Consider the following 27,970-nt stretch of genomic DNA (forward strand, 5'->3'; position numbering starts at 1 on the left):
AGCTGAGTTAGGACAGTGTGTCTAGAGGCGTACTCCTCTCACACTGCTGTCATTGTATTTCAGAGAAGTACATAAAGAACTGAAAACTACTTTTTTTTAACATTACGTTGTCTAAGGCTTTTTTTTTTTTTTTAAATCATGATTGTCCTCTTCCTAAGGAATAATTTCTCTCTGACTAATAGGGAGAATGTGTATATATTTAAGGATTTTGGGTGTATTTCAAAAAGAATTTTATAGGTTAAAATTGTTTTTAATTTTTATATTTTTAATGCATTTTAACCATAGCTTTAGAACACTTGGGTCTATACATACAATTATATACACATATCTCTAGCTTATACCTATGTTTATATATAGCTTACACACTATATTTGAACTACTTTATTCTAAATGTCAGACATTAAATTTATTTTCCAAATTCGTGTACATGGAATAAAATAATTTGATGAGTTTTTAGCTTTTCCCTCCCCATATTTCATTATGCAAAATTGTGTGTGAGACCTCAGGACTGCTGGAATTCTTGCAGTTGGTTCGAGATCTAGATTTTTCTCTGGACCCTCTATAATTTTATTCTGATTTGTCCTATTAGAAGTTCATAAGGAAGGAATTCTGAAAATGGTATTAATCTTGTGCTTTGCCAAGTTAATTTTCCTGGCCTAATTTGAAATTAAATTGGAAAAGGCGTTAGGAAACCTACAATCACTCCCTTATGTTTCTTTTTCTCGCCTTTCTCAGTCCATGAGTACGCTAGGCTCCTCTGGACGGTGTGCTTTTCAATCTGTTCTGCCTTCCAGTTTTGCTGAGATAATGCTTGATAATGCCTCGATAAGGGTTATGCTTTCTCGTAAAATGTTTTGTATTTTCAGAAAAATTCCGCGCTTTGACTAGCTTATTTCCTTTTCCTTTTTAGTTTGAGGACTACAGTTATTTAGCAGTAAACTCACTTAGCTGTTGGGCAAGGTTATGTTTTGAAAATATCTACTATAAGGCACAAAATTGTGATGAAAAGCATTCATTGTTAGTATTACCTTGTGCTTTACAAGTAACCGGTAAACACTGAATATCTCTGAAAGAACAATTAATTTTCCCAGCTACCACAGAGTTTTATTGTATGCAAGCCTTGAATGTAAAAATAAACCAGTCCTTATTCTGCCTAATTCTAAATTCATGATTTTCTTCCATTTTCAGGACTGAGTTTGGCCAGTATCATGAAAATAGACCGATTTCAGCTCTTGTTCAGGGAGTAGAGTGTTTCCAGCAACTAGGTCTTTTTAAAAAAGAAAAGAAAACCACCCATTTCTGCCATTGCATGAGTGTATTTCCCTGGGTGCTGCTTACTTCATGAAGAGTTGAAAATTTCCAAGTTTGCTATCAACACACATATAGAACTTAGTCAGTTGAATTTGAAAATATAAATAAGCCTTGTATGTTTTCAGTAATCAAAAGCTATGGGTATTTTGTAATTGTTTTGCTGGGTACCATACTTTATAAAACCTAGAGTTAATCATACACAATGTTCAGCATTTTCGTTTTACTCAGAATCAATAAAGATTATGAACTGAAACAAAAGAAAATGCCACCGCCACCAACATCAAGAAAGACCCAACTCCTAACGTGTTCCTTAGAATTTCCTCATATTCGTTCTTTGTACAGATGTGCTTTTTTCCTTTGATGATGAACACAAGTCTATATGTGACAACTTTTGGGTTATTTGAGAATACTCCTAGCCAGTCTCTAAGGCTAGATTTCTGTTAATGTGTCTGCACGATGATTTAGTTGTTTAAGAGTGTGCTGTTCCCACAATGCCCCACCAGTTTTTGGTGAGTGCTGCTCTTTTCTGTTGCTTTGTGAGCAGTGCCTCAGTCTAGCGTACATAGCACGTTAGTGGATGGAAGAGTTTGAGTAGCAGCCCGTGAGACAAGTGAGCACCTAGGAACAGCACCAGACTGGTACTCAGGACTGGCCGCATACTTCGTGAGGCACAGGACAAACGAACGAGCGGGCACTTTGTTCAAAAATTGTTGAGAATTTCAAGACATTGACGCAGAACTTTAAACAAGTGTGGGCCCCTGTGCTTAAAGCACAGGTGGGTTGCACCCGTGAAGCCCGCCCTGCTCCTCCTCTCTGAGTAAACCCCCAAAATGTTTCTCACAAAGCTTTCTTGGATCCTAATGCTCAAGAGCAGGGCAGGGTGGGGCTGACTTAGCTCTGTCCCTTCTGTCTTTAGTTGGGATTTTCCTTGCCGGCTAACCCTGGCCCTCCTGCAGGCTGCAGAATGAGCTCCCAGGGCGCCGAGCGCACAAAGCCAAAGTCCCGTAGGTGCCAAAAGGTGAACTTCCCTTTCCTCTCTTTTCTCAGCACATTTGGACCAGAAAAAGGGTTATAAAAATAGATATCACCTACGGTGAATGCCATTCTGAATTTGTGTAATTATTAGAATTTGTGTAAAGCACAGAGTGTTTCTTTCTTCTAATCTGCTAATTTTCTATTCATATTCTTTTCCCTCTTAATATCCCAGGGAGTGAGTTAATTATTCAACTGTTCTTCTAGCTGTTACATGTAAAGAATTCCTGTTGTTGGCACGAAACCCATCACTTGAGCCTCGTCTTGGGAACGCGCTCATCTTTATTGTTTCTGATATGACTATGAAATGTTGCAGTTTTTAGCCCATTTGTCTGTACCCTGGAGGGTTGTTTGCAAATATGGATTGCATGTGTTGTGAATTTATCTGTAAAATGATGGAATATTTTTATGGTTTTGATGCATCTGGAGTAATTACTTTGTGGGCGGGATGGGGTGAAGCTCTGTCAGTTTTGAAATCTGTAAAATGCAGAATTGCCTTGATACTGCCTTTCAAGGAACTTACATTGGCCCCAACGATTAAGATTTGTGCTGAAGCACATTTCTCAAATTTTCATTTTACCACAAAAATAACACATCTATCTACAAATCTGGGCAACTCCTTCCATGTCCCAGCTGTGTTAGGATGGTCCTATTGATACTGTTGACTTTTACGGAAATGTAGCTTCTTTACCCCCTAAGACCCCTGAAAAACCAACCCCCCAAAAGAAATCATGGGAAATCATGCTCCCCAGCGTGCTCACTTGATGAAGGGAATTGGATCAGGCACGGTTTTTCCACTTGTCGCAGCATCTTTCTTGCTCCTCCTCCTTTCTCTTGGTTACTCTGCTTGTTTCAGGTGCCCGTGCTGCCACATTACCTTCCCTCTCCCACCCCAGCATGTGCCTTTCGACCTACCTGCATATGTGTACATGTATAATTTCTCCTGTGAACACCGGCAAGACGAGCAAGCAATTACTTGCATTTCTTGACTGTCTGGCCCCAGTGCCGTAACTGTCTCAGAGGTACATTTCATTTGGGCATTTGTCCTTTGTGTTTGGGGCCCTTTTTGTGAAGTAAGAGAGTCAGCCTCTCTGATGAGAAGATTTCAAGGTAGCACTTTTTTTGAAAACTAGATGGTTTTTGCATTTCTTGTTCTTGAAACTGTCTGGGGCTAGAGACGCCTTTAACTGTCGCCACCTCCCCCAGGCTTTGGGTGCACAGGGGTGGTGGCATGCTGGGCAGGTTTCTCTGTGTAACACGCCCTTTGGTTGCTGTCTTTGCTTGAACTCAGAGCACTGGCCTAAACCAGCTTAGCATCTGCCCGCCTTTCTCTTTTCCCCATGACTGCTATGTGCGTATTGTAAGTTTTCTGGTACATTATTCCTATTGTCATTCCTTCCTCTCTTTCTTTCCTCTTCTGCTCCTCTACTCCCGATCTGATATGCTGGGATGGGTACTGTGGCCTCACATACTATTACATGCTTCTAGTCATGAAGTCTTTGGCAAGGAAGTGAATTGTCAGCGTCCGTCCTCTTTGCTAATTGCTTTTGGTAATTGAGGTTCCGTTCTGAGTTTCGATCTCTGATTGACTTGGGAGCCCCTTTCCCCAAACACAGGGTGAAATGCCCCATCCTGAACGAGTGTCTGCTTATCAATGTGTTCCTTCACTGTGCCTTCCTTTTTGCATTATTTTGGAGGGAACTAGGCAGAAGGGACAATCTTTGCAGATTAAAGCCAGGCAAGTTAATAGCGTCATTGGACAAAGAGTATCAACCCCCGGGGCTCTTGGAATGTGTCGGGTCTTCTCTGCCAAGGGCCTGATGCCATCAAGGACAAAGATGAACTCTTAAGGGAAACAAGGATGCAACTTTATTAACACCAGAGCTGGAAAGCGCTAGGCAGGTGGTCCTTTCTAATTTAAACTTGCAGCCCACCAAGGCGCCATGGCTTCACTCTGGGACACTTTGACAAGCTGCCAGGAAAGAGTAATTTTCAAAGCACAGCATTGGTTTTTCTCACGTACTCGCTCAGGTCCTCGGTACTTTGCTTGGTTTCCGTGGCCTGTGGCTGCTCCAGCACTTGACTGTACTTTCTCCTTTCGTTAATCTCTCTCTACCAAACTATCTGGTACATTAAGAGGTGCAACGTTTTGAACTTTAAAAACCCCAGCACTACTATGTGTTAACTGCTTTTAACCATATCTAACAATTTTTTAAGTACTAATAATCTTGGCTACATATTTTACATTTTTCGAACCCCAGTTTCTCTTTCTGTTAATAGAAAGCATATATGGCCAGTATTTCTGACTTCATTTCCTCATTATTGTGTCTGTGAGATTTGTCCATGTGGTTGGGGGTAGTAGTAGTTCGTTTTGTGTCGTATTCTGTTGTATGATTATGCCTCAGCTTTTTTATCCATTCTCGTGCTGATGCACGTTTGGCTTGTTTGCAGTCTGGGGCCGCTTCGGATCCGTGGTGCACCTAATGTATTTGACACAGCGTGGATTTTCTTACACCGCACTACCATACCACAAAATTATTTTCATTAATAATTATGACATGAAACACATAGTAACCACAAGAGAAGAAATGCAAAATTTTCCTGTAGTCAATCTCTAATATTTAATCACGTCAGTTAAATAAAATTAAGATTACAATACAAAAAAGGAAAAAAGAAACAGATGAATAGTTTTTCGTTAGATTTAGTTTTTTCCCCAGGAATTGAACAGTGTATACCTACGTATGCATTGGTCTGTCACAGTAAGGAATAAGAACGTTGCGATGTCTGTTATCACGTACCTTGCCAAAATTTATGTCATATATTCTTTTTTTTTGGTGAGGAAGATTGGCTCTGAGCTAACATCTGTTGCCAATCCTCCTCTTTTTGCTTGAGAAAGATTGCCCCTGAGCTAATATCTGTGCCAGTCCTCCTCTATTTTGTATGTGGGATGCTGCCGTAGCATGGCTTGATGAGTGGTATTTGGGTCCATACCTGGGATCCAAACCCACGAACTGTGGGTCACGGAAGCGGAGCACATGAACTTAGCCACTATGCCACTGGTCCAGCCCCCTATATTCATGTTTAATAGACAGTATAGCCAAATTTGTCAATCTATTTTTGTGTATAGTGAAGCAAAGAACATCTCTTTTTTTATAATTTTAATTTTGAAAATTTTCTTTCACATAAGGCAACAGCCTCTATATGAGTAAGTAGTTAGGAGAAGTCTTAAACATAAAGATAAGTTTGGTAGAGAGTCATAAAAATCCCATTTCCTCAAAATTCCAAGAATTGCAATGTCTTTATTTCTTTGGGAATCCTTCTAGTGAGTTTCAAATGATGTCCCCACAGTTGAAAAAATTTAAGCGCGAAAGAAAAATCTAGGGCCCACCTAGTATGACAGAACTGAAATAACTCAAGTTGTATTGCTTTCTTATTGCAACCACGCTGCTACCATTATTTCATTCAAATCTACCGTCTAGAATGATTCTGCACTGTTAGGAACTGACTCGAATCGAACCTAAGTGGCTGAGTGGATGTGGTGGTGGCCATGCGTGGAGGCGGGGCAGCTCTACCCTGGGGCTCTCTGAGTTAGCCTCTGTGTGAGAAGCAGTGTTTATGAAAGGTTACACAGTAAAAATATGCTAGTTTGAGTTTTAAATTAAGTTCAAATTAAAACTTGACAGCAACCATAGCGATTATTTAGAACTTCGACCAATGAAAGGATTCTTTGCAGAGGAGGCTTTATCATTGACATTGTTTGAAATTGCTGGTACATGGTGATAATAAAAGGAGCCTAACTTTTAGTGGGTTTTTTTTTGTTGTTGTTTTCAAGTTCTCTTCAGTCTGCCACTTACTGTCTGTGCCCGGTCTGCCCGCACCCCACGCCGGCCCCTGGTTCCACTGCTGTTCTCAGCACCCCCTGTGAACATTGTGGTGCATGTCTACTGCTGGATACGTATGTGGCCATTCCTTTCTTCACATCCCCCCAAGACTTCATAATGCTTTTTCCCCATTTTAGCCATTCTGCATGTTTTCTGTAAATAATAACAGTTTTGCTCTACCTTTCCAATCCTTGTGCCTTTTATCTCTTCTTCATGCCTTGTTCCACTGGCTAGGACCTCAGCTCAATGTTGAACACAAGTGATGACGGTGACTTTGTCTTGTTCACGAACCCTGGGGAAGGTGTCCACTTTCTCACCATTAAAAATGGAGGCTTTATTGTAGATACCATTTATCAGATTAAAGAAGTTCCAGGAGCGCCTTTAAAAGAAAATTAATTAGACTGTGGTGAAGTTAAACATGGTTTTAATGTGTTTTTGTGAACGTGTTATGGTGGGAAGAGAATGGGCTTTGACGCCTGGTAGACCTCAGCTTGGATGTTGGCCTCACTGTCCGTGATTGTAATTTCTGGTCCTATAAGTTAGAAAAGTAACTGCATAAGGTTATTAAAATTATTGAAGTAAAATTAGATAATCTCTGCAAAGTGCCTGGTATTATGCTTGTTTACAGGTGAGTTCAAAAATATTCTCTCACCTTCAGTTGTTGGCTCTTTGTTTCTCGCATGAGTTTGAAGAAGGTCATAACGTTGTTGTCAGAGAGTAATTTTAACTCGACTTGGTTCATACGAACACTTGAGGATGACAATTAGGATTCCTAGCCTGAGGGCTCTCTTGGGAGTTAGTGGGGGTAGGTTCTTCAGTTTCATGCTGGCAGTTTAGATTTTAGTTATAAATGCCTGTTCTGGCGTAATCTGCCAGTGAGTGGGAGCGAACTGTTAACATACGTTTTATTGATTTATATCCATATTTAGGTTAATAAGTAACAGAAACTGAGTGATAAGTGGAATTTTGGATGGTGGAGTGAGCTGTGGACTCAGGTCTGGCTTGGATGAAGGTTAGCCATCATTTGTTTAACTCTCATGTGTCAGACACTGTACTCCGTGGGCGTATAGTGTGAAACAGTGTTCCAGCATTTAGCAGGGGATTACGTTATAGCGGTGAGAATTGCCAGCCATACGTCTGCTGAGAGTTATGATGGAGTCATGCTCAGAATGCAGTGCTGATGACAGTAAAGGCGTATTTACTGCAGTTGCGTGCGGCTTGGTTTTGCTTGGGGGCGTGTGGGAGAGAGCAGTGGCCATGGTGATGGGGAAAGCTTTCCCCTGACCACTGAATGTTGGCTGAGTCAGTTTAGCTGCAGGGAGAGGGGAGGGCCGTTCCTGGCGGAGGGAGGAGTGTCTGCACTGGCCGAGGCTGAGACACGGTTTGGTGTTGGTAGCTCCGAAGTCGATGTGTGGTCCAGACCTTTGAGGGTGAGGTGGGTGGCGGGCCTGACTGCAGCAGCAGCCAGAAGCAGACGCTCCAAAGCTTCCTTCGAAGCTGTGCTGAGGGGCGTGGACTTTCAATCTAGGACCCACTGGGGAATGTCCAGATTTGCAGTATGTTTTAGATCGTCATGGCAGTACCATTGTCCCCTGTGTTAGAAACTGTTCATAACTCTTTCCTCTTGGTGCGCCCAGGGCTTATCGATGGCTTGTGACCTCTGCCTTAGTTTTTCATGGTCTTCAAATGGATTTGGTGCTGGGGTACAACCCACTTTACTCCTGAAGTCCTAGTGTAAACTGAAGCATGCCTGATAATTGTTCAGTTTAATAAAGGTTTTGTAAAAAGAGCCTTATTTACGGACATTCTCTCCTCCCTCACTTAAAAAGCATTTATTTTTCATTCTGTTAGCAAGGAAGTGCTCTGAAAACTTACAATGTTACATAAATTGAATTTTCAATTTATTTTTACCTTTGAGCTAAAATATGTCATTCCAGGGTGGACAGCTCCTTGTAATGAAGCTGAAAGTTTAATGTCAAACTGACATCTGGTACCAATTTGATGTTCCAGTATTTTATTTATATTTAAAATTCCAATTGCTGCACATTTGTACCCTCTGTTTTCCGTACTTGTATCTTTGTGTTCTCCTTTCACTAGGTGTTACTGATGAAGCTTCACCTTCCTTCTTGCAGGAGCTTCAGAGGTTCCTTCTCACTCTTCAGAGCATGTTAGAATTTCTCCCCTTTTTCAGTGCCATAAGTAGATGATATGAATATGTGTATAATTAGAATACATTCTGTAGTTCTTAGCTAAGGATTCTTTTTGACTCTTGTAGACAGACAGTTATGGGTAATAGTTGTTACTTTAAGTTCATTTTTTTCTTTCTTTGTTTTGCTGAGGAAGATTAGCCCTGAGTGAACATCCGTGCCCATCTTCCTCTCTTTTTTATGTGGGACGCCTGCCACAGCATAGCTTGACGAGTGGTGCTAGGTCCGCACCCACGATCCGAGCCAGTGAACCCTGGGTCACAGAAGTGGAGCATTCGAACTTAACTGCTGTGCCACGGGGCCAGCCCCTTAAGTTCATTTTTAACGTAGATAACTGCCTTTGAAGTTTCAAAAAAAAAATGATTTCAGAATTCATGGGGTCATGGTGATAGTTTCTTATAGAGACGGGTGCAAGGTCTGCCAGAAAGTCACTTCTTTGGAATCATAACCAAACAAATAGTAGGTGACACCTCAAGGCAAAAACTGGAGTCGTATTTTCTTTGAAGAGCAAGAATCTGAGCCCACTTGCTTACTGAAGGTGCCGTCAGCCTTCCTGCTCATGGAGGCGGTGAGACCCCACCCGGGCTCACCACCAGCCTCAAGGGAGACAGGGTGCTGGGGAGACGGGCTCTTCCTGGTCCCCACGCCAAGAGACTTCGTTCTCTCCTCTTCTGCTCTCCATGTGTTAACCCCACTTCACCTCACTTTATCTTCCCCACACGTAGAAAATTAGATTCTTTCTTTGATTTATTTTCCCTCAGAAGCAATGTTTAAAATCATGGTAAAGTGAAAGTTGTTTTTCTAAACAGGTGTTTGTCCCAGTAAAACTTGGGGATAATTGTAAGCAAAAAATATAACATATAAATATATAACTTATGTTAACATTATATAATATAGAACAATATTATGTTATGTATTGTATAAATATAAGCAAAACCAAAAGATTATTAACACATGGAAACGTAGTGGAGGAGGTTCACCTTGCCTCTGAGCAGCCTGTGCGGCCCCGTTCTGCGCTCCCCGCAAATCTTGAGGTGCTGAGAACACCAAATGCTTCCCAGCTGCTCTTACTCTGGTATAATCTTGAGTGCCTATCAGCTACTAACCTAGTCCTTGCTCCAGCTTAACACCTGGGAGGGTTTCCTTGACCATTCTGTTAGGAACCTAGAGACTTTTGGGGTTTTCAGTGTTTCTTTGAAAACGCAGATCCTTGGAATTTCTTTGGCTCTAGGGGTGTAAAATTTCCCCTCTCTATATTTAAACTCTACAGCTGGGAGTGGTGTCTTATTTGTGTGCGTAAAGCTAGTTAAATCCCTTTACTAGTTAAACCCCCTCTCTTTGGCAATCTCTCTCTAGATTTATTTAAGATTGAGATAATATAGTAAAAATCCCCAGTGCAAGCCTCTGCTACTGTTTGAGATGGCTGCTTTAAGGAATACTCCTGCCCTTAGGCCCCGCTTCCCTTTGTCATCTTCCCAACTCTAGGATGGGGTTAGGCGCCTGTGGCTTGTGTGCACTTGTTCTGCAGGGCTTTGGAAGAAGGATTTGTGCAGATATCATAGAAGGCCAGCCCTGGGGGTCTAATGGTTAAGGTTTGGCACTCTCACCACCACGGCGCCGGGTTCATTTCCCCGGTCAGGAAACCACACCACCTGTCTGTCATTTGTGGTTGTCATACTGTGGTGGCTGCGTGTTGCTGGGATACTGAAAGCTCTGCTGCTGGGATTTCCAATACCAGCAGGGTCACCCATGGTGGACACGTTTCAGCAAAGCTTCCAGACTAGACAGACTAGGAAGAAGGGCCTGGCCACCGACTTCCAAAAGCATTGGCCATGAAAACCCTGTGAATAGCCAGCAGAACGTTGTCCGATACAGCGACAGAAGGTGAGAGGATGGCGCAGAAAGATGGGGCAGAGTTCCCCTCTGCTGTCCACAGGGCGCTAGGATTCAGAATTGAGGGCACTAACAGCAAAATAGAACAAAAGCCCATGTACAGTTATTTTCAAATAAGTAAGCACATTTTCCAAAAAAGAGGCAAAATGGGTTGGATGAATATCACTGCAAGCCTGAATGCCCCCAAGGTTATCTGCGCTGACATGCCAGATCTCGCCTGATCCATAGTACTGTGGTGTTTAACTTGCATTAGAGCTCAGGAACAAAAGCAATAATTGGAACTAATTGGAACAAAATTTTGTTCTTAAAGGTTAACGTGGCATCTACTGCCACTTATAAATTGTTTTTCATAGAAAGAATTGGTGTGCACCGTAAGGGTAAAATAAAGTTGTTATCCTCATCATTTATTTGATAGTTGAGCAAGAATAGGACAGAGAAAACCAAGATAATTCTAATGCATGAACTGAAACAGAATATTTTTTAATCGAAATAATGAGCTCTTTCTATTTGAAATAACAGTGGAAAATAAAATTTTTCTTTGTGTCTGTTTCAATGGAAAACTTATTACACTCCAGCATACAGAAACTTTATTTTTTGTCCTAAAAGGTGACCTAGTTATGGTCTGAACACCCTTCTTCCTTGAAACACTTTAGAAGGGGTGAGACTAAAAAGCATTGCCGTAATTGGCATTTGGAATGCCGTTCCATACACATGAGGATACATAAGAAAATATTAGTGAAATCAGCTTGAAATTTAACCAAATTAGAGACGTCGTGTCTTGAAGAGTGCCTTATGGAGTGCGATCATATTCTGTAGTACTTTGTAGTAGATTTTAAAAGTTCTAGTTGCAGACAAAAACTCTTTTGTTCTCACATTTCTGAAGGATTCCTTTAAAATGCTGAGTGAACACTCAGTAAACACTTATGCCAGTATTTTGCAAAAGAAATTTCTATTGTAGTATACTATTTAGTATTTTCCATTTATTAATCTTTGCCATGCTGAGAGAGAAGTAAATCTCTTACCTTTTCCCCCATCCCACAAGGATGACTGTTTAAAATTTAATCAGAGGCTGATTTGACTTCTTTCAAGCTAGAATAGAGGAATGAAGACAGAATTTCACAAACCGTAGTCTGACATCCCGAAATTCTTAGGGAATATTCTGATTTTTATGCCTTAAGAAGTTCTCATTTATTTCTAAACTGCAGAACCCCAACCTCAAGTTCAGTGTTTTTGATAAGCAAATTTATGATAATAATAATGATGATAGTAGTCCTTTACTATGTGTCTGCTGTTTGCTTGGCTCTGTCCTCGGTGTTTGCAAGATTGCTGTCTTATTTAAGAGTTAGACGACCCCATGGTGCTATGGTGAAGAATCCAGAGCTCAGAGAGTACTTTGCCAAGATGCCTCACATCTGAAGCACCAATATTGGGATAAAAGCCTAAATCTGATTTGTTTTAAAGCCCATTGTCCTTCCACTGTCCTCAAGTGCCGTCCAAGGGACTTGATGGACAAGATAATCCTATCTTTATGACTCCTGGGATTACTTACTCCCCATTCTTGAGTTTTTCTGGTCTCTGACAAAGACATATGAGGAGAATTCAAGAGCTTTTTAATCCAGGCTACATTGATATGTATATTTGTGTAAATGGGTCACAGAGTTAAGAAAAAATCTTGGAGAAGCGCATCTAAATTCACTTTTTTTGTAACAGAAATGACTGTATGCAATTTTATTAAGGCTTTCTAGTAGTTGGAGATAGGAGTTTAATTGTAATAGTCATTCAATTAACTGTAAATTGTGGGTCATTTCAGACACAGTTTTCCAAATTGATTGCACACGCACTAGGTCCTTCAAATAGCGCGCTCTGAACAGGTCTTTACTAACAGAAGGCGTTCCCTGTGCTCTGTATTGTCCTTAGGGCATACGATTGACAAAGTAATAAACCTTGCCTTTGCTCTCTTTGAGGGGGAAGAGGAAGCTATAGTCTGAGTGCTTGGGAAGAGGCGTAAGTAATAATTGTAGGCCGTAATAAATGTAAATCCGTGAAAAATGGGTTAGCTTCAAACAGCTGAGTAGCAGAAGCTTGTAAAACCATGCCCCAATATTTCTTTCTGGAACCCAGATCATATAAGACTTGTCCATCCTTTTTAGCCGTGAGCTTTCTAAGACTTCTCAAAATCTCCAGTCTCTTCGCTTCTAGCAAGAAAACAGTATCGAGTCTTAAATGACAGAAATGAATTCCTAAATAAGTTAAATTTTTCCAAGTTTTTTACTAAATTTAAATAATAATGCTCATGCCAATGACGGCTCAGGTCTTCACTTCCTCATGGTACTGAACTAACATTCTAAATTCGAAATGGCAGGCTCTCTGTTCCCCTGTCTGGGTAATCGCTGATAAAACATTAATCATCTCAAGGTCCTATTCAAGTCCATTGATGGAAATTGTGAAATGTAATTTAGCTTGAGAAATTGAATTAATGTTTTCTAATAGCTCTGAGGTAGTCAGTGATTTATAGGTTCCAGTGCTGGAAGGTGTGTGTGTGTCCGCGCACACTAGTTAGTCTAAGTAAGTGTTACAAATGCTACACATTCTATGTCATAAAAATGTGCATTAACTCTATGGTGACTATTAGTATGCTTTATTTATTTTATATTCTCGGTACAAAGTAGTGCTCAATTGAGAACTATTTTTTGGATTTAAAAAAACTTTAAGTGTACACGCATGGATATATGTAAACATTACATACATATATGTATATGTAATGTTTTATTTTCAAGCAAGTTCAGAATTTATTCTAATTTGATCGCCCATACTGTGAACTACTATTATGTAGACATTAGTTTTCCCATCCATTGTTTCCCTCCTTTACAGCTCTTTTTTTTATCTCTCAACCCCTACTTTCTACCACATAGCATTTTTGCCTCAAACCCACATTAATAATGTACTTGTGTCTTTCTCACTGCCTATTTCCTTTAAAAAGTTACAATAGGATGCAGCTTCTCTTTGCCTTTCATTTTACTCTCTTTTGCATCTATAGGATCTGAGCAGTGTCTGGCTCAGGGTAGGTATTCAGTAACCATTTATTGAGTGAGTGTGGAATGGGAAGCAGCGAGAAGCAGAATCCCAAGATCCTAGGCCGGTCTGATTTTGTTGACTGCCTCTTTTGTGTCTCTTTGGACTCGTTGTTTCCTCTCTTTAGTTCTTTATTTGCAAAATATGTCTTATTATACCTATGTTATTGAATGGAGAGAGTTAAATGAAATTATGTGAGTGAAATTGCTTATGTGTTTCCCAGAACATAGTAGCTTTCATAGCAGGCTCTACTTGAAGGTTCTCTACTGGTTGCTTTAGGGATCATGCTAATAGAAGGCTAGTGGCATAGAAGGCATCCTAATATTATATTGTATATGTCAGTTACTCAATCTGTGTTCTAACTTGTATCCTTGTGTTAATTGTGACCCAGAGAGAGAAAATTAGTGTCCCAGGTGATTCAAAGTAAGGAGGTTTTACCTCCTGTTGTCGTGACGTTTGTTGTGTCTACTCTATTACAGGCAGGTGATAGAATACAGGCAAATTGTTAGTATTGTGAACAGATAGCATGTAATGCTTCAGTGGGAGCAGTGCATTATGAATCAAGAAAAATAAATTGGGCCTGTATTGTGGAGAGCCTTGAATTAAGGATAAGCAGTTTGCTCCTAACTTGTCGGGTACTTTGGAGTTCTTAAAGGTTGGGTCTGAGGTAGGACTAAAGGTTAGGGAGAGAACATTTGGAATCTGGGAGTGAAGAACCGTAGAATGATGTCGCTTACTGGAATATGTTGTAAATCTTGTCCGTACATGTCCCAAATCATCGCTAGTCTTTCCCTTGGCGCAGTGACCCTATGGCTTCTCTGGGGGCTGATACCATCCACTCCATCTTACTTAGGCCCGCTGTAGTGTAGGGTACAATTTCCTGTAATCCTGACTGTATTGTGATTATATCGTCTTGTCTCTGAAGCAGGCATGTTCAGGTTTTAAGCTTGGTAACAGAGTTCAGAGACTCCTTAGCCTGGCCTAAACTCCCTCAGCTTAGCTTGCACCAGCAGCCAGTACCTTACCCACCTACACTTTAGCCACACGGGATTTCGGTTTGCTCCTGGAGCCTACCATGTCTGTTTCTAGATTAGGGCCCTGCATTTGTTTGTCTTCCTGCTGGGAATTCTATTCCCCCAATTTTAGAACAATGGGCTCCTCCTGGTCTTGGGGCTTGTCTTCATTCTTGACACTCAGAGACCTCTTTCCTGATCAACAAGTCATTCTCCATCACATCCTCCTATTTTAATTCTTACTTTACTATCTGATACCACCTTATTAGTGTTGCATGAGCTCGTGAGAGTAGCATCTTTGGCTGTATCCCCTTTGCGTAGAATGGTGTTTGACGTATGGTGGGCACTCAAATGTTGGTTGGGTGAGAGAATGAATGAATGAGTAAAGACATTTACGCCACTTTTTCTGTGTCTCCTTCTCCTATGCCTCCCATTTATATTTAATAAAAAGCCAGAAAAAACACATTTATTAATTACAGACACTTTCTGAATGCTAGGTAGTAGAGAACCATTGGGCACACATAGAGAATAAAGTAAGATTTATTTATTCTTTGGAAAAAGGTTTAGGCTCAAAAGTAGGTGTCCCATTACTGGAGGTGGTGAAAGATATAGAGTGTGGTAGGGAGCCTGGGGACAAGCTTGTCCTCACGACTGGGGCTGGGGCGCCTCTGGGTTAGGACAGAGTGGTGTGTGGGGCTTATTTTCTCCTGCTCCTTCCTGTCTCTGTTTTGCAGCTGTCCTGTCAGTGCAGACCAATCTCTGGGCCAGAAGCAGTAGTTTCAGGTGTCAATTAGGGCTACAGCAGCAGACGGAGGAAGGGTGGGAGATTTAATAAATGACCACAGTAATGACAGAAAGAGATTTTTCAGGCATCTGGACACTTTGCCTGAACCATCTTCTCGCAACCCAGCTACTCCTAGACACAGGGTTTATAAGGAGAGTCAGGATTTCCATAGCAGAAGCCCTTAGGGGCACATCTGGTCTCTGTGGATATTCCCGTCTACAGTTTCTGCTTTTAGGAACCATTTTAGCAATGATTCTGTTTGCAAACCAGCACTGGTGTTCGATCTTGGTCCTTGCTGGACAGGGGTCCTTAGCAGTGCCGTTGATGGTGACCTCTCCTTTGGCTACCAGAAAAATCAAAGCTGGTGTTTCCTTGCTCTTCTTCATCTGGATTTCCAACTACCACAGCCCCACCCCCCAATTTTAGAATTATAAGTAGCAGTATTGTACTATGAATAAGTGAAAATGTCAACTATGGGTTATTTAGTATCTCAATTTTCAAATAAATGTTTGTGTTTTTTCTTTCTTTTTTCCCCCCAAGGGGAAAATTGGAAACCAAGGCATGACAAAGAGAGAAGTCACCCAGGTGACACCTGGTGTGTTCTGAAAAGAAAATAGATGTAAAGTCGCATTTGATTTGTCACAACTTCCAAGGCTCTTTGAGTGGACATTCTGAGCCTTGTTTCTCCTTTAGCGCTAATTTTGAATTAGATCTGAAGAGTGGTTGATGGATAGCCCCAATTGCCATGAGCTATGAACCCCTCTGGCTCATGTTACCCACTGCCCATCTGAGTGAATGAGACTGACGGAGACTTGAGAAGGATCCCCTCTGCTGAGGTCATTTTTCATATAAGGTATAATTACATCCATGTTAGTAAAGCCCGAAGTGACAATGGCCATTGGCTTTTCATGGAAAAGTAAGTTTATGAAATTTCATAAGTATAGTCATACATTTTGTAAGTGTATGAAATGAGTCTGGTTCGGTGCTGTTCACAATCTTTGTATAAGCAGCAGGAATAGAGGTCAGTATTGGGCCATTGTAAGATGACTGCCACGTCATTCTCCTAATTCCTTGCTCTTGCAAATTCTAGTGTGTTTAGCCAAAGGAATTATGAAAATATACTGTATATTACTGATATGTATTACTCCTGTACGTGGAATCATTTGGGTATTCTGGCAGGCCAGTTGGAGAATTTTTAAAAAGCAACACTTGATACTATTTCCCTCTTAATGGAATTGTGAAGTGAAGGTTGACAAGAAACAGTCAGTTCATGGATGTTGTCAGACAGAGGAAGAAGCTGTATTTTGATATGCTTCGGTTCTTTCTGAAATGTAGTTGTATTAGTTTGCTAAGGTGACCACAACAAAGTATCATAGACTGGTTGACCTCATAGTAGAACAGAAATTTGTCGGCTTGCAGTTCTGGAGGCTAGAAGCCTGAGATCTAGGTGTTGGCGGGGCTGGTTCCTTCTGAGGCCTCTCTCCTTGCCTTGCAGATGGCCGTCGTCTCCCTGTGTCTTCGCATGGCCTTCCCTCTGTGTCTGTGTCCTAATCGCCTCTTCTTATAAGGACACTAGTCATATTGGACTAAGGTCCCCCTAATCACCTATGTTAACTGAATTACCCCCGTAAGACCCTTTCTCTAAGTAGAGCCGCATCTGAAGGACTGGAACTGAGGGCTTCAACATGTGGACTGTGGGGGCGGGCACAGCCTTTAACGGTACTACATTGTTTCTTAAGCGATTTGAAACCCTTGTTAAATGAATTTAAGGGAAAGATAGACCAGCTCTGTGTAGCCAAACTTTCTATACTGGTTTCTCTAAAACAAAATACTTCATCAGTTACTGTCTAACCTCAGAGGTTGCTTAATTTTTGAACCATTTGTCATGTATCCTGCACAGCGTGGTAGTTTTGAAGGTGCTTTGTATTTTAATGTGGAATTATTTCCAGTGGAGCAGCACTTCTCAGACTTTCACACGCATATTAATGTTGTGGGGATCTTGTTAAGACGCAGATTTCAGTTCAGGTCTTACATGGAGCCTGAGGTGCTGCATCTGACGTGTTCTCCAGGTGACACTGACGCTGCTGGTTCTCAGACCACACCTGGAGGGGCAGGGCCAGGACTGGTCTCACAGTTTGCAAGTCCCAGTGCAGCATGAAAATGTGAGTCACTTGTTCAAAGGTGGTTAAGAATTTTGAGACTACAACAGCAGAGCATTAAACCGAGTACATGGAGTCCTGTTGGAAGGTACCAGTGGCGCACCCACAGAGCTGATGTGAGAGTGCCGATGGAAATAATCTCAGGGCGCTGATTCACACTGATTTGTAAAATGATTACTTTTATTGGTCAGTGATAAAATCCTTATACTTCTAACTAATCATGGTTTTACATAGCATTTGCATAAAACTCCTCTCAGAACATAGGGAAGTATTAGCATACAGGAGGTATAAATAAAACGATTTGTTCCTGCCACTCTAAATATCTTTATGTATGGAACAGAACATTACCACCAACACTACAGTGATTATTATATATAACCTGTCTTTCCTTTGGCAAGTTTCAAAGGAATCTAGGCCATGACACATGAATTCCTCTGCCAAAACGACGATTATTCTCCTTTGTCCTTGAGATAACACTTGCCTGCTTTTTAATGGTAGTATTTCACTCTGGGAGCAAAATTCATTCCATTTTTCCAAGGTGAAGATCATTATAATAATAATACAAAAATTCATTTTAAAATGCCTGGGTTACACTTGCACATGGATTTGTCAATTTTTCTGTACAGAAAACACAGATGCCCATGTACTGAGTCATACGTCTTCAGAGTTGTCTCCTCATTTCCCTGCTTCCTTCCCCCCTCCCTCCCTTACGTTAAGGGGTCTGTGCAGCTATGTAATTCTGGAAGCCAAGGAAGTGGTTTTCGTTTAGGATCAGCCCAAGGAGAGACCCGAGGTCTGACGGAAATGGGCTGACGTCCACTCCTGCTCCTCAAGCTAAATTGCATCTTGGTGCTTTTCCAAGTCCTTGATGCTGACTTCCTTTAATCAAGTAATTACTGCAAAGTAAAGGATCAGGTTTCCATAGGGGTTACTTCTTGTATTCTCAGTTCTTTCTATCTTATTTTCCATATCTTTATTTCCAGGTGTCCTATTTCTGTATCTTTCAGTTGGGGCTGAAAACTAATCTGCATTAAAGTGGTAATTATAACTTGATGTTACTAATCTGTTTTCTTCTCATGGATATTTGAATATCATAGGATTTTAGGGAAGATAGTTTCTTAAAAAAATTCAGATAAACATCTTGTCAAGGATTCTGATTCTCTATGTCTGGAATGAAAACTTGCATGTTGTGAATAAGAGATGTATTCACATGGCTCAAAATTCGAGAGGTGTAAGTAACACCACAGTCTCTGAGCCGTTCAGTTCCTTCCTTGGAGGCACTCGATATTTTGTATGTGTCTGTGTGTGTGTGTTTCTATCTGTCTGTCTGTCCTAGAGTTAGTTTAGGCTTAAGTGAGCAAATACAAGCACCCCTCTCTCATTTTATGCAAACAACAAACTATTTCGCACCTCTTAAAAAATTACGTAAACTGTGATGTTATGGGATTTCACAAAAGGCAAAAAAACCTTCAGGACTGTGAGCAGTGAAGGCAGAGCAGTTTGAACGAGAGGAAGTCTGTGGCTCACTAACCTGAAATCACACCCACGGGCCATGACCATCTTCTCTCACTTCCCCTAGAGTCGGTGCTGTCTACAGGCTTTCAGAGTTTTGCCAAAAAAAAGATACTAGAGAAAGTGGTGGGCCTTAGCACTAGAAATAATAAAGAATTAGCAGGGGAAATTTAATAGGTTGTTTTTAAAAGAAAAATTAGCATCCAGTTAGTTTAATTTCAATTCCTAATAGACTGATGAAATAACATTAACAAGAATGTGTAAACATCTATGAGATAATAGGACCAAAGACTTTAAAGTAGTAATCATCATACAAAAACCTGATTGTTTTCCTTGATAGCTTTATAGAATTACTTGATTAAAGAAAGGCTATAGATGTTAAATATCACGATTTTGAGAAAGCAGTGCTTTTGAAATCTTGCATACCAAATTAACTGAATTGGATAAAGAAACGGTAAGTGTGTAATAAGCTATCCAAGGAGATAATGATTATTGAAAACATATCAAATTGAAGAGAACCACAGGATTATGTGTATATATATTTTTTAATGATCTGAAAGAATTAGCTAACCAGTATATTAATGAAATCTACAGATAATAGTGAGTGGGGTACCTTTTGGTTTTTATGAGTGTGAGTGAGAACGAAGCAACAGGGTCAAACAGGCAAGTTTAGCGTAACAGCAAAAGGTGAAATAGATTTCGCAAAAAGCTAACTATCGTATCAGAGAAGAAATCAAGTCCATGAGATAAGGGAGGGAAAAACCTGGCGCCCACGTGACCGTCTGAGGCGCTTGGTAATAAAATGACGGTTGATTATTATATGAATTAGATATGATCTTGAAGTACAATTAACCTGAAGTTTTTTACTCCATATGGTGAAAAAATATTAAGTGATAATCTAAGAATACTATTATTTATATTGTCAGCTTAATTACCCACCTATCACTAGATAGCATTATTGTTTGGGCAGACCAAAAATTTCTACTGCAGTAAAGGGAATTTTCAAAAAAGATGTGTCTCTCAGCTGAGAAAATAAAGAAAAAGTAGACATAATATTGTGGAGACACACGTGAAAATTCATTGAGCCGATGACATTAGTTTTCCTGTGAGTTATTGAATACTCGACTTTTTGATGAGTTGGCCACCATGTAGCTTTCTTCCTCAAGGTGCTGAACACAGCTACTTGAGAAGAAATGAAGTGGGGCCTGGGCGCTGGCATCTGAATGCACCTTACCATAGATCGTGTCCCTCTTTTACACAGGTTTAGGCTTAAACTTAGAGAAGTTGCGGTGTCTTACTAAATGTGTTACAGATAGTAAGTGGTTGAAATGGAATTGAACCCCATGGGTCTTTACTCCAAGCACAAAGCTCTTTCCTCCTTTACTACATGAAAAAACCTTTGCATGAGATTATTCTGAGACAGCCTCAGTGGTTCACTCTTTATTTTAGGAAGCAGAAAGGGAGATTATGTCTGCAAGGACAAAGAGGAGGGTAAGATTTCAGTCTCTGAAGCAATAATGATGGGTTGCCCCTTTGACTTAGAGTCTCACATCAACAATTGCCTGTCTGCTTTGGACCTAGAAGAAGTAATAGCTTGGAAAATCAGTAGAGCATGCCAGGCATCTTCGTATCTTTAAATTTGTGTATCAAGCAGGGGTTTTATAACCTGAGTGATACTAAGAATTTGTCGTAGTCTATGGTTTTATGTATACCAAAGGCTCTAATAAATAAAATATCTAGAAATGGTAGCATTATGGATATGAATTAAACAGGTGGAGATGAAGAAACTAAAATTGGTCCCTAATTTACATTGATTTTTTTTTTTTTAAAAACACCAATTTTGCAGAAACTTTTGGAGAACTAAAGTGATAGGAAGATGCAAAGCATGTTCTCCTCCGATGGGGAAAATGTTGTTTTCCTTTCTTGATTATTTTAACGTAGAATCAATACTAAGATCATTTGAATTGTACTTCAGTGTTTGCAAAGTGGCTTCACATATATTCTCATATTTCATCTGTGCAGTGACCTCTGGAAGATAAGATTTCCTAATTGTGTTTTTTAATGTCTGTTTCTTAACTCTGTCTAAAAGCAGATTGATTGAGCTTCATTTCCTCCATTTACAAGGCTGGACCGATTAACTGATGGAAAATTCAAGAAGGCAGAGGGAAAGACGCAGGGATTCTGAATGATAGGAACTGTTCCTGGAGTGATTGGAGTAGCAGTGTCATTCACAAGATAACAGCAAAAGCAGGGAGCGTGTGTGTGTGCAGTCCTGTCACTTAGAGCGGCGGCTTTCTTGACCGTCTCCTTTTGAGAAAGGACACTTTGGATGTCTGTTTTATGAGGACAGCTTTGTTTTTTCCTTTCAGTGTTTTGTTGTTTTACTGGCATATGCTTAAAGTTGATTTGAATTTCGTAGCATTAAAACAAAAACTGAGATCTCTATATCTTTTCATAATTGTATTTATTAAATACTTGGTAAATACTATTTGGTAAGTCTTTTCCTTTATTAGTTAGGGTTAAGTATGGCACTATATAACCCCAAATCACCAAAATAATAACAACAGCGGCTTAAACATGCTGAAAGTTCATTTCTCTCTTATGTAAAACAAGTCAAGCAGTCGGCAGTCCAGGGCTGGTATGTGTCATGGCCCCAGTGTCAGAGGCCCAGATGGCTTCTCACTTCGGCGTCAGCCTTAGCATATTACCTGATGGTCCAGGGTGGCTGCGTGAGCTCCAACCATCAGGTTCATATGCCAGGCAGCAGAAAGGAGACAAGAAGAAGGGCACCTGGTGTGCTTTTAGGAGGTTTTGTGAAGTACCAAATAGCATTCCTGCTCTTATCATGCTCTCATTATAGGGCTATTGTGAAAATAGCTTGTGGCACCTTAAGCACATGACTGCTCACCTGAAAATCAGGGTTTTCTTGTTAAGGGGGAAGAGGAGAATGGATGCTGGTGTAAGCACCTCTCAGTGTCTGTCACGCGTAGTGTGTAACACAACAGATTAGCAGTGGGGTTGCTTCAGTGCACTCAATTCCTTTGTTGTGAGCTGCACCAATCCGTTTATAATGGTTAAGATTTTGTGACTACGCTTCATGTATACGTGCATATGTATTAGAATAATCACTTTGTTCATTTAAACAAGAGGATATTGGAGAGCATATTTGCCCTCACAAGTCATTTCTAACCAGTAACCATAACGTTAGATTTCTGTACTGCTTCTAATTTCCGCAGTATTTCCAAAGTCTTCGGAGGAAGTGCAAGCAGCTTGATGCTAGAATACTTCTCGATGCGATTTTCCCCTCTTATTCTAATTTAATGGAACTAAAAATTGCCTAGAGAACAGTGGGCAAAATGCCAACTCACTATTTCTTGAAGGGTCTAAGATTTGGCTTTAGAGAATAGAAGAAAATTCCAGAAACACTCTTAAGAAAGTTATTATTTCTTTCCAATGTGATTTGGAACAGCAAAGGACAATAAGTTTTATAGCACAACTTTTAAGACAACTGAATTGCCAATAAATTCACATAATGAAACTTCCAGCAAGTCTTTATATTTCTACTGGGGAATTCCTTGGTTCTTGGTGTAAATTTTTAAATAGTTAATATCAGCTTTCTATTCTTTATATTCTTTTAGTTGTGGCGCTAATGTGAAAGCAGCTTGCTGTGTTGCGAAGAATGCCTCCTGGTTAGCCAGTGAATCAGCTCACGCGTGTCTCGGTTGTCAAGCACGCTGAATGGTAATCTTTAGGTCCTTGAGGGATTGCCCATAATATCGTTATTGTGAAATTCTATTTCTCACCCATAACCAGTGAACTCCCTTCTTTCCACTCCGCCTCGTATGGGTCCCTGCATGTCTGGTTCTTTCCCACGATCTGTTTTCATGAGGTCCACCAGGAGAGAGCAAGTCCTGGTTTCTCAGAGACCTGGATTTTGGTTCTAGATTTGCTGTTAAAGCACAATGTGTAAAATCGGGCAAATTGATGTGTCCTTCGAGGCCTCAGTGTCACCACATTTAAAACTAGAGGTTGAGTTAAAATAGTATTTCTTCCACTTCTGAAATTCTCAAACTTAGTGCAATGGCGTTTTTTTTTAATCTAAAAAAAAAATTCCAGAACCTTTTCCCCCAAGAATCCCAAATGTTAATTTATATTTAAAGATGCTATATTTAAGAAATGTAAAATTATTAGGTTTTTGAAAGGAATTTAAATCAAGAAATATTTGATGTTGAATATTTATTATGAGCTTAAGTATATAAGCTAATTTTTAACATGATGCCTATATTTTGTGAGAAAAAAGAAACTGAAACAGAAGAATATTACTTTCACTCCCTAAGCATGTTCTGCATTTTCTGTTAGAGATCAGACGATGGGGGCTGGCCCAGTGGTTAAGTTTGCACACACTGCTTCTGTGGCCCAGGGTTTCACAGGTTCAGATCCTGGGCGAGGACATGGCGCCACTCATCCGGCCATGCTGAGGTGGCGTCCCACATAGCACAACCAGAAGGACCTACAGCTAGAATATACAACTATGCACTGGAGGGATTTGGGAAGAAGAAGAGAGAAAAAAAAGAAGATTGGCAACAGATGTTAGCACAGGTGCCAATCTTAAAAAAAAAAAATGAAATTAGAATCCATATTTTTTTAAAAAAATTAAACAATAAATGTGTTAGACCACTGAAGTCATTCAAGGAGAGGTGAAGGAGTCACCGTATGAGCCAGTGAATAATCATGTCACCCTCCTTGATAACATCCAATTTTGTTTGCATTCAAACAGTACGTTTCATTTGATTGGCAGCTGAATTCACTGTCCTGGATCTCTGGAGCCTGTCCTGAGCATGTTGTGTTCTGTGTCTGGAAGTGGAAGTGGCTCTAGGACTGGAATCTTTGTTTACTCTTTGAGTTATGGTGACAATCTGTATATGTCCGGGCTTGATCCTGATATAAAGCTTCAAGAATTTAAATATGGGGGAGACCCAGTTTTTGGAATAGGTTTTAAGGATAACAGCCAGGATGACTAAAAAGGGTGGGGGAATAGATACAACCTTTAAAAAAGAAATCTCACTTTACAATTTTTAGCAAATGTATTTAAGCGCTTTTTGAGATTCTATCCAGAATGTTTAATTGGGAGATTTAAAGTTATTTTCTTCTGTGAAAATGGTAGCTATTATTTATTTAGTGCCTACTGCCTGGCAGTGAACTGACCTCTTTGCATGTGTTTTTTTCATTTAATCTTTACAAAACCTTGCAAGTGGAGCCCCTGTTTCACAGGTGAGGAAACCAAGGTCGTCCAGGGTACGTGGTGGGAAGGCCGCCCCCGGCACGGCCTGGGGCGCTCTCCCTCATTCCGGAGGATGCTTAGAGGTGCCAGGGTTTCTCGCAAGGATGTTGCTAAAGTGGTTTAGTGATTTGCTTTCGTGAGTAAGCAGATGTCTCAAAATTGAATCTGTGCAGCGCATCTCCCCTCTGCCCTCTACCTCAGTACCTCTCCCCACGAACAGTATAAATTCAGCCTGAACTGATCCGGAAAGATCGTAAAACAAAGGTTTTTTCCACGTCACAGTCTGATTAGTGTATGTAATTCAGTTCGTACTAAGACTATAGAGACGTAGGAAATGTGTGTTGCCTTGGAGACTGAGTGCGTTTGAAAAGTGAGAGCAGTGAGTGGAGTTGGTAAAGGCACAGGCCCTGTAGGCAGAAGCTGGGTTTGAATCCCGGCTCCACCAGGCACTTGCCATGTGAGCACCTGGAGCCTCCGTTTCCTCCCGTGTTCCACAGGCTGACAGAGCTCACCTCGGAGCTGCGAGTTAAATGAGGCCGTGCGTGGGAATGACAAGTGCAGTGCTTGCCAAAATGTAGCTGCTCTTGCTGTTTTAAAATGTGGTGTTTGATCATTTCATTGTTCATTGTCAAGGGAATACCTTCTCATTTGATTTAAGAAAAATGGCATGGGGGGCCAGCCCTGTGGCCGAGTGGTTAATTTCGCACTCTGCTTCCTGCGGCACAGGGATTCTCTGGTTCGGATCCTGGGCATGGACATGGCACCGCTCATCAGGCCACACTGAGGTGGCATCCCACGTGCCACAACTAGAAGGACCCACAACTAAAAATAAAAAATACACAACTATGTGCTAGGGGGATTTGGGGAGAGAAAAGCAGAAAAAGAAAGAAGATTGGCAATAGTTGTTAGCTCAGGTGCCAATCTTAAAAAAAGAAAAAGAAAAATGGCATGTTTTAAGAATTTTTAAAATAAGAAATGAAGATTTACTGTCTTAATATTGGGACTAATATTATAGCTTGTTTCTAAAAAATTCTGTAGAATTCTTCTAAATAGAAAATTTTCAGTGTGCCCAGAATATGATTCAGTTTTTTCTTGTAAAATTTTTCAAAAAATTTCCCGTGATATTTTGACTGAATAGTATTTGAAGTATTCTGAGGAGGTGTTCCATTTTTAAAAAGCTTATTCTAGTATCAATTGGCACATTAAATAAATGAGTTAGATCCCTGAACAGCATAAAGGTTTGATTTAAAAATTAAAAAAATATATATATAATTTTTCTGGTAGTTCTATGGAGTTTTTACTGGAAAAAGTTATTTCTTGTTCCTGTTTCATAGGCAGGAAAGGCGAGACATATGATACTCATCCTACAAGAGCAATAATGTGGTGGGTTTGGGCAGAGCAGGAAAAGGGGTGAGGGGAATCGGGCGCATTCTGCTGAGCCATGCAGGGGTCCACACCATGGCCAGCTGTGTGAAACATTTTTAGTTTTGATCCTGGGTTGTCGTATAGTTCAGTGCATGTGACTGGAAAGGTCTCTTGGGCAAAGATAGTAATTTAAGACTGTTGTCAGTCTAAATGTTCCTAAGAAGATTAAACAAATTCCACAGCAAATAAATGGACATGTTTGGAAGGTTTTTCCTCGAAGTAATTTCCAGAAAACACACACGAATCATTTGCTAAACTATCCAGGTATATTAATGAGCTCACATGAATGGACAGCTGCTGAAGAACCCTCATCTGCAGGCGTGGGTTCAGCTGTGTGAGCTGCACGCTAAGTTTTAATTAGAATTTATTTACAGCTAGAAGCTGCTCCTACGTGTTTCTCCTCGAAGTCAGTAATGAAGCCTTCCTCCTTGCCTCGTCATTAGTATTCAGGGCTCCATCAGCCTGCAGTGCAAAGTCTTTCCCTTGTTTTTGTCAGAGAAGATGATGGAGCAAGGTTGCCTAGGAACACTTAGCCACACTCTCAACGGGAATTATCAATCTGCTCTGTACGTTCCCCTCCACACACGCAGGGGAGAAAATTGAGTTCTGCTGCTGACAACGTTAATTGATTGCAAGTTGTTTTAGTGGGAGTATGATGTTGAAAACCAGATTCCCTTTCATTTTTATGCATTGGATGCAGAGAAACTGTGCAGTGACACATTCCACTGTCACTAGAATTATTATAAAGGTGTCTAAATTTGAATTCGTACATTTTGGTATTCAGATCTTGACACTGGTCAGCCTACAGGATTATCTTTGGGTTTTGGAGACTGTTTCTGTAGTGGTTTGTTTGGTGTCCAATAAATTCACACAGCCATCTCCTTCAATAGACTTCTGATTAGTATAGCCAGGGAGCGACACACGAAATTGGGGGTGGGGTGGGGTGAAATGAAAAGCAGCTGCCATCTGCTTACCTCTAATTTCATATGGTCCAAAAAATGCTTTTGTCTCTTCCACCTCTTCTTGTCAGATAGTCATCTTCAAAAATTTCTTGTCCTAAAATGTACGGTAATGAATGCAACGTGTGTCTATGGGTGATTTCACTGGATTTGAATTCACTTTTAAAGAGTCTCTGATTTGGCTCTTATGAGCTCTTAAAAGCTTAAACAAACCGGAACCCTGCAGATGAGAGAGAGTTAGAAAAGCAAATCAGCAGAACACCTCTCCTGGTAGGGACGGGTTGAATTGGTTTGAGGAAGAGAGGCCAGAGGCAAGCAAACGGTATTCCTTGGTTTTGGATCTGTAGCCCCGACGCTCGTTTGTGTGTTTAAAGCACAGTGTCTGTTGTCGTCATGTGTTTTCTCAAGGACTCTCATGGAAATGAATGGGTTGCGATTTGGGGGGGCCTTACCTTTTACTCTCTCGTCAAACATCTTTAAAACTGGTTCTGATTTATCCAAGACTACACGTAAAAATCACCTACAGAACTTGAAAAAGCAGTGCTCCTGCCCTGGCTTGCTCTTTGCAGATTCTGATTTAGTGGAAAAGAAAGCTGCCTAAGCCCATCCCAGGCCTTCTCATTCAGGTCCTGCAGGGCAAGACACACATGCCTGGTTTTTAACCAGCGCCCAGTGGGGTTGAAAAGCACTGTTTCTTTAAGTGAGGGGGTCTTGAGATACACGTTCTTGGGTGGGGCGTGGGATTTCAGATTGCAGGGGATTCCATGGAGAGTGTGTTCTTTGTGTATATGAGTAGAAGATGGGATCCAGAACCATTTCTCTGCCTATAAAAGTTTTACCTTAAAGCCAATTTTGAGAAAAACCCCACAAAACCTACTACTTATCCTAAGAGTTTAAGGCTATTGGAGAGCATGTATGAGATCTCATAAAATAAATATTCTGGGATGTTGAATCTGATCTGTTACGAATTTGTGCATTTGCAGAATTTTACTTTGTTTCTTTTAAAATACACTTAAGTGATCTTTTTTGTTTTGTGAATATGTTCCTGTATAAAGAGACTTGTAGAAACAGTTCTGGATAAAATTATTAGCGTCAGTGACACCAGAATGGCTGATGGCTCCAAATGGCTGCCTAGGAACTTGGCTCTTATGACATTTGTGGCCCACAATCTTTGAGAATGTTTCTTATTCCAAAGGTCACAGAAGTCCTGCAGGCTTATCTCCATCTTTCTTAAGAGAGTCTTTGTCTTGAGAGGAGAGGAGAGGAGAGGGAGCTGTCAAGTCTTGGTTCTGTGATTTCCTGTCTAAAGGTAGCACTGGCATAAATACTTTATTCATGGAGCCGTAGTTAATAAAGCCCAAAAAATTCTCCTAGCTAATTGGGCTTAACTCTCTCACTTTTCATTTGAGGACAATAAGTGGCTTGAATAAGGGCTCAGTGC

General features: G+C 40.6%; 1 protein-coding gene across 33 annotated transcripts in view; it reads left to right on the forward strand.

Annotated features, from left to right (window-relative positions):
• Positions 1-27,970, forward strand: part of PARD3 (par-3 family cell polarity regulator) — a 612,530-nt gene that overhangs the window by 176,516 nt on the left and 408,044 nt on the right. The window contains exon 1 of one of the 33 annotated variants that reach the window (XM_070501265.1): positions 22,503-22,605. The exons of 31 other annotated variants lie outside the window; for them this stretch is intronic. In XM_070501265.1, the coding sequence (XP_070357366.1) occupies positions 22,603-22,605 (3 nt within the window). In that variant the 5' untranslated portion in view covers positions 22,503-22,602. Of the gene's footprint in view, positions 1-22,502; positions 22,606-27,970 lie in introns of those variants that run through there. One more of the 33 variants, XM_070501263.1, reaches the window with a different exon arrangement.

Source organism: Equus asinus, chromosome 29, assembly GCF_041296235.1.
Source record: "Equus asinus isolate D_3611 breed Donkey chromosome 29, EquAss-T2T_v2, whole genome shotgun sequence".
Classification (NCBI taxonomy): Eukaryota; Metazoa; Chordata; class Mammalia; order Perissodactyla; family Equidae; genus Equus; species Equus asinus.